Below are 11572 nucleotides of genomic sequence, written 5' to 3' on the forward strand. Positions count from 1 at the left end.
TCTTTGTATTGCATTGAATGATGGAGGCTCAAACCAAGATCAGTTCTGCTCAAATTGTGATCTTAGTTTAAACATTGTCAGTGCTGTCTATCAACGAATCAAAAGAAAATAATGGACAGGAAAGTAACAATTTAAAAAGAATACATAACATTCAGTGAAATGTTTGAATGTTTAATGTTTCAGTTATAACATTAAAACTAGAAATTAAAACACAGAGACTTCAGTAAAACATTATCAGTTTAATTGTTTAGATACATCCAAACATGAATATCAATACATTTAAAAAAAACTAAACACGTATCAAATAAGAGTGTGTTTTGGATATCCTTCCCTTTTCAAGACGAAACACTATTGCAACACACATCCATCATTAGCACTGGAGTATAGATTAAATTCCCAACACATTTATTCCAAGCATAACATTGAACCATTTAATATCCTTAAAGCTTACATCTGTGTGAATGTAACATTTAAAACTTAGTTCAGGTGGGTAGCTGCGTCAGCATGCGTAAGCTGCAAAGGAAAAAGTAATTGGTTTATTCCATACTGAAAAGAGAAGAAAGAAAACACGTTTCGGCTGTGGAGCCTTCTTCTTATTCTTCTCCCTTACACCTGAAGAAGGCTCCACAACCAAAATGTTGTGTTTTCTTTCTTCTCTTTTTAACAACACAGGTCTAACTATATATCAAACTGCTAAAAGTATAACAATTTACAGATTATACCCCTTTGGTTAAAAAGAGAGATGTTTTTCAGGAGAAGTCTGTTGGAGTGTCATCATTCCAGATTCCTATAGCTACTGTACCACGCTAACTCTAATACTGGTTCTGCAGAGCCCAATTCCGGCAGGTTCTGTAAGTCTTTACAAAGGTCCTAAAGATCACATTAAACATGCAACATTAAGCAAATAGCTGGTTCTATATCAAAATAACTAGTAATGGTTCACATACAGTATGATCATACCAGGCAAAAATACCACCTAAAAATGGTAAATTTAGAGCCGCAAATCAAACTTAACCTGCACATCTTAAGAAGGAAGAATGAGTCAGAGCAAATGGCAAAACCTCATGTCAACATACAGGTACCCCAAACCAGAAGAGAACTCAGGACACTTAAGCTGAATCAGCAGTTTGGTCACCACACCACCATGTAAATGTACTGAACTCTCAACTGGTACAAAAAAAAAAAAGATATATCCTGTTAAACTAACTTTTCATAGATTCTTTTCACTGGTCTTGATCTCTGTGCTTCATTAGATCTGGGATGGGCATCTTTACTTCTTGAGGGCTGCAGTGCTCTGGTTTGCATTCCAGCTCCGATCTTATTTGGATAATAAGATAAACCACAGGCTTTTTTTTTAAGTAAGCTTTTTTTACTTACTCAGTAGCTAATTGAGAAGTACTATACAGTGCCTGCAAACCCTGTAAGACTCTTGAAAACTAGAGGTGCCCATACTTGCCTTGCATAGATGTATATACTGTAATCTACCTGTCTAAAATATGTACAGTGTTACAGCTGAAAGTAAATCTGTACTGTCAAAAGTGTAGCACAAGAACACCAGACTAAAAACAGAGCAGCAACATTTAAATCAATCTCAAATAAATATTTTTTTAAATTAAAGAAACCTTTTGTGTTTTGGCATTGATATCTTATATAAATTATATGTAACTTAGAATATAGAGATACACTGTTATAACATGAAGACCTACAGTACTCTAAGCTATCTTTTTCATAACAATTTGGTCACATACTTCGTTATATTTTTATTAAATGTATTTTCCCTTTATCACAACAGATACAATGGCAGAAACTTCAAAACATGCATTTAATAAATATGATGGTCACTAAACTACCTGTATTTAAGCCTATTTAAGCCCTTTAATCAATTCATCACCATTCATCAAGAATGTTTGCTTAAATAGCACCAGTAAATAGCTTGCATATAATTTTAATTATCTTATTGCCAGCATAATCACTTAATAATTAAAGATTGTCATAAATATGAAATATGTTCCCCATATTAATATTCTAGAGAACCATTTAGGTCTTCGTATGGCCTTAAAAAAATACCCCTTATGAAACCAACACCAGAGGTGCCATGTGGTTTAGCAAGAGGAACTGTGTCATAACATATATCATAACCTATAACCTGGTATTTTTACTGTTCACATGTTTTGTAAACCATTTTCCATATTTATATTCACATCAAAGTCATCGGATTCCACAGAAGGAAAAATATCACATCACAATGTGTTTTATTATTACAATTACTGTATTTGGGGGGGGGGGGATTACTCTGATTTGTGTAATCGACTAGGGTTTTGATTCAGTATGACACATGCATACAGGTACTGTACATTAAATATTCAAAGACTGGCTTTGTAAGTAAAGACAAGAAGACTACATATTGGTCAAGACTGTATAACCAACCCTGAGCTGGAAAATATTTGTACTGTAAATAAGACATCCTAAATGTATGGTGGTTTCATAAAGAGGTAAATTCAGGTTATACTTTCAGTGCTTTGTGCAGGTCTGTGTAGAAATTGGCCAGAGTGCTGGCCATAGCCGAATCCACTGCAGACTGAGGTAGCATGCCTTTGAGGTCAGTCTGAATGAAGCCGGTCAGGAGGCTATGGTCTGGGCTGTCCTCCAGAGGAACACAAAACCAGCCGCATGGGTGATTGAATCCACGGACGTAGTTTTGTCTCAATTCCCCGTATTCAATGCTCACACCTATTCAAAAAGGGCATTGGATTTTTTTTTAAAAGGTATCCATGTAAATTGAGTTCTGCATGTCAGTAGCAAAAAGAATCTTAAGACAGGGGTTTTGAGGAAACAAATTCCAAAGTTTACAAAGAAAAGATATTTATGACTATTCACACATTTAACAAACCAAATCAAAACCCTCATAGAAACTATCATTACAGAAGAAAATATACGTTAAAATGCTTCCCATATTTGTCTTGTTATGAATTAACTTTCATTAGTAAAATATCCTTAATAATAGTCAAACTGTATTTGACATAGAATAAATCCAAACACAAAATGAAGCACACACAAAAAAATACCGTGTCTAGTAGCCTGGACTTGTGGGATCCAATGCAGATTTTCATTTAAAAGGTTGATTTTTTTTACCAAGACTAGTGAGGTTTTGTGGAAATTCCACTATGAAGAGGAATCCTCTTTTTAAAATAATGAGATCTTGTAGCTTTTACTTTCGAGATTATGAAATCTAAATTCAGAACATGGAGAAGTTTGACTGTCTACCTGCTCTGTAACAGCTTGTTCAGACTTTTTGAGATGTTTACATGCCCGTTGAGTTGTCCAATATGTGGAACTTTACAATATTGCATTTGAGATTTAAAAGAGTAACATCTTACTTGATCTATTCTTTTAAATACAACTTGCCCACAAACAATTATTTCATTGATTCAACCTAATTAATGAACAATCTATTTGTATTGCAGGCTGTGTTATCTCATGAATAACTCTCCTTTTAGGCAGTAATGTCAACTAAAGGGATTTAAACACCAGTTGGTATAAAGACAAGCTTGCAATACACTCATAAGCAAACTGCAAGCATTTCAAACACAGTTTTGCCTCTTATAACCAAAACCAACCACAATTGCATATTTTTAATTATCCCTGATTTACCGACGGTCAGCCTGTGTTTTGAATAAACACACATTCAATGTAACTATTCAAATAATATTTATTAAAATAACAGGTACCACTGTGAATATGTAAATTTCTATAAGCAGTAGTCTTGGACCTGTGCTCTTACACTCACCACAGGACAGGAGTCCATCCTTGTATTCCGCAGTGTAGGAGAAATCAATGAATTCTCGTGGAGCAATAATGTTCCACAGCTGTCCTGCAGTGGTATAGCGCATCATGCAGCATCCCTGCTGGGGACAGGAAACAGGCAATTTAAGTCCAATGGAGAAGAAAGGTTAATGTATCGGACACTTAAGACTTCTGTGATCATAGAAATCAATAGATTATTGACATTTAGTTGGAGGATTCCATGGCAACTGCAGAAAATCACTTACTGATGCAGAAACCCATAGAAAACACACATGAAGAAAAAAGAACAGCTTTTGCCCACATGGAGGAATACTATGGAAGCTGTGACCTACCTATGTAAAGGCGTTACAAACTCTTTTTCACCAGTTGTTCATCAGTAAATATCCTAAGAGTGTTCAGCATCAATTGAATGACTTGAAACTTTCTATTGAAGTTGATATACTGAGCGCCAAAAGAAACATCCCTTACAACTCCAACAACTCCACAAAAGTGAAGAAATTGTGAAGAAATTAACAAAATCTACATACTGTATGTAACAGATACAGTATGTTATGGGTATGTAACAGATGTATTAAATTTAATCAAACAGATTAAATTAATTGTGGTAATTAACATTTGTCATCAATACATTTGTTCAACTGGGGGTCTATTAAAAAGGTCACAGGCTAGTATAAAATTAATGTTAAGTTCATTCATATTGCTTGTGTTAAAAGAGCAGACAGCACACCCGATGTTCAACTCTGGCAATGACAAGTTCTTATTAAGCAGATGAAAAAATACATTCTTTAAGAACTGGGCATCGAAATTTACTTTCTCTGTGTTGGTGTTTAAACATATTCCTCTGCCTTGTTCTTTTATATTCTGTGCTGTGTGTATCTTGTGCTTAACACAACTTTTAGGGTAAAATAGGATGCTGTTTATGTTGTATCTATACATAAAAATAACCCAGAAATGCCTGACCTCTAGAGCTGACCCAGAAAAAATGGATGGCCTTCAGTAATAAACATATTTCAAAACCAAACTGAACAGCGCTGTGACTTCTTGCATCTCTATACTAGTGTAATGTGTAGCCACCATTAGAAACAGTATAAATTGTGCAGCAATGACACATTTTTCAAACCAGGTTGCAGATGCTGTCTCGTTGGAGTCTGTTCTTTCCTCCTGCATAGCTGGTACAGACTTTTTTTTTCTGGTCTCTCAGCCCTAGATGTCACACATTATCACAGATCACCCAGCAAATGTTCAAGGGGGCAGAGATCTTTGAGCACATCCAAGGTATAACTGTCACAACCTCATCTGTCAAAAAAAGCCAATGTTCATAAGCAACATGAGGATGAGCATTGTCATGCTGTAGTGTGGTCATGTCAGGGTGAGCCCATAGAAAATGCAGCAAGTGAAGTCCCAGGACTTCATCAATTCAGTGCAGTACAGTTAGGTTGCCATCAATCACTACAAGTGGAGTTCAGTAGCAACTAAACACTACTGCTTAAACTATCATACTTAAACCTCTCCATCAATCTTCTCGAGCGTCGTGACTCGTCCTCTCCTATATCGTAACCTATCATCGACCGACTGTGTCTGGCTGTAACAGCCGTCAGGTTAGGAATTGCAAGCTGAGATGCCAAGTGACAGTGCACTGCCTTAGTCCAGCCTGCAACATATTAATAATAAGTCCTTACACTTACAGTATATACAGTAGCTCTCTTCTTGACATTCAGCTGAAAGCGCTTTGCAGGTAGTGGGGACTCCCCTCTGCCACTACCAAAGTGCAGCATCCACTTGGACGATGTAACAGCAGCCATAGTGCGCCAGTATGCTCACCTCACATCAGCTATCAGTAGGGAGGAGAGCAGAATAATGAAGCCAGATTTTTTAAGGTCAATGGGAAATCTGGCCAGGACGCTAAGGTAACACCCCTACTCTTTTCGAGAAACGCCCTGGAATTTTTAATGACCACAGAAAGTCAGGACCTCAGTTTGACATCTTATCCCAAGGACGGCACCTGTTTACAGTATACAGTAGTGTCCCCGTCACTATACTGGGGCATTAGGACCCACATGGACCGCAGAGTGAGCAGCCCCTGCTGGCCCCACTAACACCTCTATCAGCAGCAACCTTAGTTTTTCCCAGGAGGTCTCCCATCCAGGTACTGACCAGGCTCACACCTGCTTAGCTTCAGTGGGTTTCCAGTTGTGAGTTGCAGAGTGATATGGCTTTGTTGAGAGGAGTAATAATCTAGGCAAACTTGGTTAACCAAATATTTATTACAATGACAAAACACAAACTACACTACACACAACAAAACAAGCAACACACAAGTTACTCTTTGTACAGTATTTACAAACAAGGCATTTCAGAGGCCTAACATATTGGTCACCCAGAAAACCTGGGTGCTACTAAGCATTAAACTCTTAATGCCTACAGAGGCCACATAAGAGATAAGCTGCCTTCTAACTAAACACAATGTAACCTGCAGTTAAATGTCTCTCTCTGCACCCTGGATGCCACAAAATAAATGGGAGCCTATATCCCTATCCATAAAAATCCACACTAAGCAGGAAAGAGGTTTCTAACTGAGGTATTTTTCACAAAGGGAACCCAAGTTCGCTAAAAACACAGAATAGCATGCTCTCTCTAACAAGGTTCCAATAGTGAGCTCCAGTCAGGTTTGGTTTGGATGATCATGTACAGTAGTAGGGGCTCTCGCCTGGCGCAGGCTTCAAGTCCCAACTCCTCTGGACTCCTCTCTCTTCTCCTTATTACCTGCTTCTTCCTTCTTTCTTCCTTCTATGTGATCTTATATTATATGTGTCTGTACTTCTCTTTTGCAAACATTAACCCACAACTTACCTACAGTAGGTATACTAAGATAAACGTTACAATTGTTTCTGCTCAAGGGACCTCCCAGACCTCAGCAAACATCCTCTCTCCTTTGAAGTTTGAAGTGTTTACCCTTCCAAGTGTCACAAACTTTATCTGAAATCTAAGAGACACTTCTCAGTCACCTAAAGCTGTAACAGTATTTTTCAAACACAAGTTTCATCAACCCCTTGTTTTAATGCAGTTGTTTCCTAATGGGAGACTTAGAACTCCTTAGTTTATAACATTTGTTTGTAACAAGTAAAGACAAAAGGTTTTTCTTTCTGCCATGAAAAGAACAGAACATGAAAAGAATAAAAGGTTGTATTAATGAAATAAACTTACCTCATCAAATGTTTCTACAATATCCATTGAGGTCATCAAGCTGTCCCAGTCTAATCGATATGGGCCAGGTCGGATATAATCTACTATTCTGTTAGGGCTGTCTCTGACAATTCCTTGAGCCTTATAACTAAAAAATATTAAATTAAGTTTAATTAAAAAATTAATTGAATTAAAAGTATTAGTTTTTGTATGAAATTATCAATTTAAAATGACATAAGGAAGAGGAAACATAAAGGAATATTGACTGTTTCAACAGCCATTTTTATACCTTAACTGTCTACCACAGTATCTGATTAGATCTCTACACTCATTCTTTAAAGATGTGGCAAAAGTCTTTTACTCCAAAATGAACTTCAAGAATTTCTGAATTCTGAATATCTTCTTACACTTATTGTCTTATTGTTTAAAAAACTTCAAAAAATTAATAGAAAATCAAAAGATTCCTAATATCTTACAGAAATCCAGTGAATTCCTCTGAAGGCTTTCTCCAAACTGTAACATCTTTCTAGAAGAGGAAAAATAAATAAAATAAATAGGAACATCAGGAAATTACAGACCTATCAGACTTACAATCAAATCTTACTGATAAGGTTATAGAAAGTATAGAGCTATATTAAAAGTATTATTAGAAAGCAAGAGCATTTTAAGGGACAGCCAACATGGGTTTAGAAAGGAGAGGTCTTATCTAATTAAACTGATAGACTTACTTTAACAAGAAAAAAGGCCATTAAACAACAGTTAAGCATATGACATGATACATTTAGATTTCCAGTAAGGACTTCATAAGGTCCCTCATAAAAGGTTGATTCTTAAACCATATGAATCTAAGGCAAACAAAAAACAAGTTATCTAAGAACATAACTCTTAAGTAGGGACATGTGAGTAGTCATGTACTGCATGGAGAAGTTTTAGGACCATTGGTTTTCCTGAGATCTATATATTTCAATTACCTAAATTCTGTTAATGAGCAAACCAGTCACATTTCCTGATGATACTAAAAAAGAGGGAGAGGCAAACACAGAACCAGTGGCAATTGAATTCCAAAATAATGGATTGGGCTGACACTTGTGACATGAAATTCAATACTGATAAAAACAAAATATACAATAAACATGAAACTTGAACTAATAACCTTAAAATTAAATATTTTAACATACAGCTCTTTACTACTACTCTTTACTCTTTTCTGAAACAAATGTAAATTTCCCTTTGCTGAAATGCTAAGATGATCTTTCTCAAACATAAAAAAGATCAATTTAGGTATTACATCATAAAAGACGACAGCCTTTAACCTAATTCATTTTTTGGTTACTAATATTTTTTTGCAGGAGTGCAGAGTGTCCAATAAATTTCAAAAGGAATAACAACACCCAGGAATTGAGCGTATTGAAAATGTTGCTACCTAAGTACTGGTTACAATTGTATATAAAATTATAATTATACACAGCTACCCTGTTCCTGTCTCCAAGAATGATCATTTGTTAGGTCATTTTTTATGTCAATGTTATGTCATATTTTAATTATCTGTTATGTCATTTGTCATGTGAGGAAAACACACAAGCAAGAATTTCATTATACTCAGGTACACATGACAATAAACTTCAGCTTGTTTATTGAGTGTTTTAGTCATAGTAAATTTGGCTTACTGCCTGGCCACAAGGTGAGGAGGCTATGACCCCTAAGCGGAGGGAGGAGTGACCAAGGGGTAACTGCAAAGGTGGAGATGGGGTGGTGGAGGGATGTAAAAGATAACATGTTAAGGAGGAAAAGGGCTTGCTTATACTATTAAGAAATTATGTCAGAAATGACTACAATTTAGGATAGCTGAGGCCTATTAAACTTGACTGATGTCATCCCTCCTGAATTTTTGCTGTAAACGCCATTAGTTTCAAAGACCTTTACAACTTCATTTGTTCAGCTTCAAACGTGACTGAGAATCGCTTTTCTATTTGCCAAAATACTATGAAATTTAGGATGAGTTATCTGTTAATCTATTCAATTTATTCCTTACATGAAGTAACAACAGTAATTGAACTTCTTAACTGTGACAAGATGAGTGTTGGAACTGTTGTGCTTACGGGTGCTTTCCTAGGAGCACTGGTGTACAAGAAAATACTTTACTTGTTTACCACTTTGTAATGTTCTCCTTAAAATAATAGATTTGAAAAGGGGAAGTGTAGTTTTATATTTTCATTCTGTACAGATTATATTTTCCACAACTGACTATACATTGAACACAGGAATATGACATTATTGCTTCTTTAAAAAATGGTTTCCAAGAATGGTGTCTTTCTTAATTCTGCACACCTACATAATTTCAAGTTTTATATCACCACTTAAAACAGAATAAGTGATCTGCCTGAAGACTAGACTAGAACATGAAATGAATAAAAGACCAAGCAGGGATGAGTTTCCTTCATACTGCGCTGTGCAAACATAGAACTTAGAACAATATGTCATCTCAACAGCCCGAGAGAGAAGGCTCTCTGTTGAGTTATACTTGACCAAGGGGAGAATGTACTGACTTGGGATTAAGACATGTATCTAACAGTCCTCCTGAGGAGTGAGAATCTTTGGCACAGCAGTGTACAGTACAGTATGTGTGTTGAAGTCCCAAGGACCCATGTTCACACTTTGCAAATACTGGCCTCAGAACAACTTCTCCATTAACAAGTGAATTATATTTTGCCTGTGTACTGGAAGCAGAGGTATACCTACTGTTTTCTTTGCTACTCTCCATTCATTTTCTTCAATACTGTTGTAGCTGATGAGAGTGTTCTGAAGTTTTGTAGTCAGGAGGCTAACATCTGATAGACTTCCCATTGTGTCCCTGCAACAATATGTACAAAAAAATCCTCTGCAAATAATTTTACCCAAGAAAAATGTACCTAATGTAGTTAACTGTCAATTATAATAAAAAAGTACCTACAGTATAATCTGTTCCAAAAAGTTACGTTATGGTCTCAATCAGTAATACCATATTATTGAGATCAATAAGTAATTTGTCATTGTGAGTCAAAAAACAATTTCTATTTAATTTCAATACAGTTTGTAACTCTGTATTTTTCTGTATACAGTATGTTCAATATGTTCAAAACAGTATGTAACCTCTTGCTACTTTAGAAGTTTCTCCTTCTGCAAGAAACTGTTTCAGAACAAATGCTTACAAATGCTCAAACCAAACTTTCCCACTGTACAGTTATCTATATAAAATGTATGCAGAAGGGCTTCCAAATTCAAAAATGAATTCACAGATTTGCATATAATGATAATGAAAATCAACTACAAAGATCAATGCAGGAACAAAACTCCTGAAGAAAAAAGGCTGACGAACAAACTTAAACGTTGTGTACATACATGTTTCCCCCCCACAGTAAAAAAAGTAATCACTTCCAAAAACTACAGCAAACTACTTCCAATGTGCTGGTTTACTTAAGAATGAATGCACAGATAATTCCTACTATTTTGTGACCCCCTGAAAGACTAAAATAACCCTTGTGTGTTTTTAGTTAGGCACATCCATAATTATTTTCCACTGTATACTTTGCCATTTCAACTGTTCAGAAAGATACTTAGAACATAACATCAAAGAACCTAAAAGTTGCAAAATAATGGCATAAAACACAATTTTAACAAATCTCTAAAGTATACAGTATGTAGATCAAGTAGGTTAATGTTACTGCTGCTGAGACAAACCTGGATTTCATGCAGACAAATACAGCACCTTGTTTTCTGCAGTCCTAGTGTTACATGTGTCACATCTGTTTTGTGAAAGCTTTCCCTTTAGAAGATGCTCAAGAGATTTCTGATAGGTATCAAAAAAGATCTACCTCAGGTATTTCATCAGTATTCCACATTTTCCTTTTTTCTAACAAAATTAAATAAAAAACTACATTAAATGACTCTATAATCATTCACAGCACCTAGAAAACCCAGATACTAAACAGATGTAGCATTTTTTCTAAAAAATATTATTTTATGTGTTTATTAAAAAATAACTAGTCTTAGACTGTTATAAATCTGAATAACCATATTTCTTTCTATATTATCATAAAACCCAATGATTACTAGTTGTTGTTTTTTTTTATTCGTGCAATCGCATTCATAATCACGAAGCCATTTTAAACCAATACAAATACTGTATGTAAATAAACCTCTTCCACTTCTGTTGCTTAGGCAGTGAAATATTGTTCCATACCTTTAAGAATGATACAGTATTTAACCTCCTGGTCAAACACCGGTCCGCTGTACAGTATATGCTGCCCTTCACGTTATGATGTGTGACAGCAGACAGGGTGAAATCACATGCTTTGTCACCCGATATTGTAGACAAGAAAAGAAACCAATAGAGAAATAGGACTGCGGGATCTGTGTCTGACTTAATCGCTGATTTAATCGCTGGTTGGTGTGGTATCACAGGTGGGCTGACCGTAAATCCCAGTTTAAATGGGATTGGAGGATCGAGAAAATGGTGGGTTTGGCGATACATTCTGTGTGATGATTGTACACGGTTGCTCAGCACTGAAAACAGCAGTTGATTGGCCCTGTGAAATCGCTGAGTACA

The 11572-nt window shown here is 35.8% G+C and overlaps 1 protein-coding gene across 3 annotated transcripts; it reads right to left on the reverse strand.

The window, feature by feature from the left end:
* Nucleotides 1-224: 224 nt before the first annotated feature.
* Nucleotides 225-11348, reverse strand: stard4 (StAR related lipid transfer domain containing 4). 3 transcript variants are annotated; one of them, XM_015336787.2, is made up of 6 exons: nucleotides 11207-11348; nucleotides 9727-9838; nucleotides 7464-7513; nucleotides 7009-7135; nucleotides 3788-3902; nucleotides 225-2730 (listed from the first exon to the last, which is right to left on the reverse strand). In XM_015336787.2, exons 2-6 carry the CDS (start codon nucleotides 9829-9831, stop codon nucleotides 2504-2506), a joined length of 624 nt encoding a protein of 207 aa, XP_015192273.1. In that variant the 5' UTR covers nucleotides 9832-9838; nucleotides 11207-11348; the 3' UTR covers nucleotides 225-2503. The 3 variants fall into 3 exon arrangements, with proteins under 3 accessions (XP_015192273.1, XP_006627074.1, XP_069043220.1); XM_006627011.3 differs by having other exon boundaries at nucleotides 3788-3905; nucleotides 11207-11346; XM_069187119.1 differs by lacking the exon at nucleotides 9727-9838 and having other exon boundaries at nucleotides 3788-3905; nucleotides 11207-11345.
* Nucleotides 11349-11572: the final 224 nt, after the last annotated feature.

The sequence above is a fragment of the Lepisosteus oculatus genome, chromosome 3 (genome assembly GCF_040954835.1).
Source record: "Lepisosteus oculatus isolate fLepOcu1 chromosome 3, fLepOcu1.hap2, whole genome shotgun sequence".
In the NCBI taxonomy this organism is placed as follows: Eukaryota; Metazoa; Chordata; class Actinopteri; order Semionotiformes; family Lepisosteidae; genus Lepisosteus; species Lepisosteus oculatus.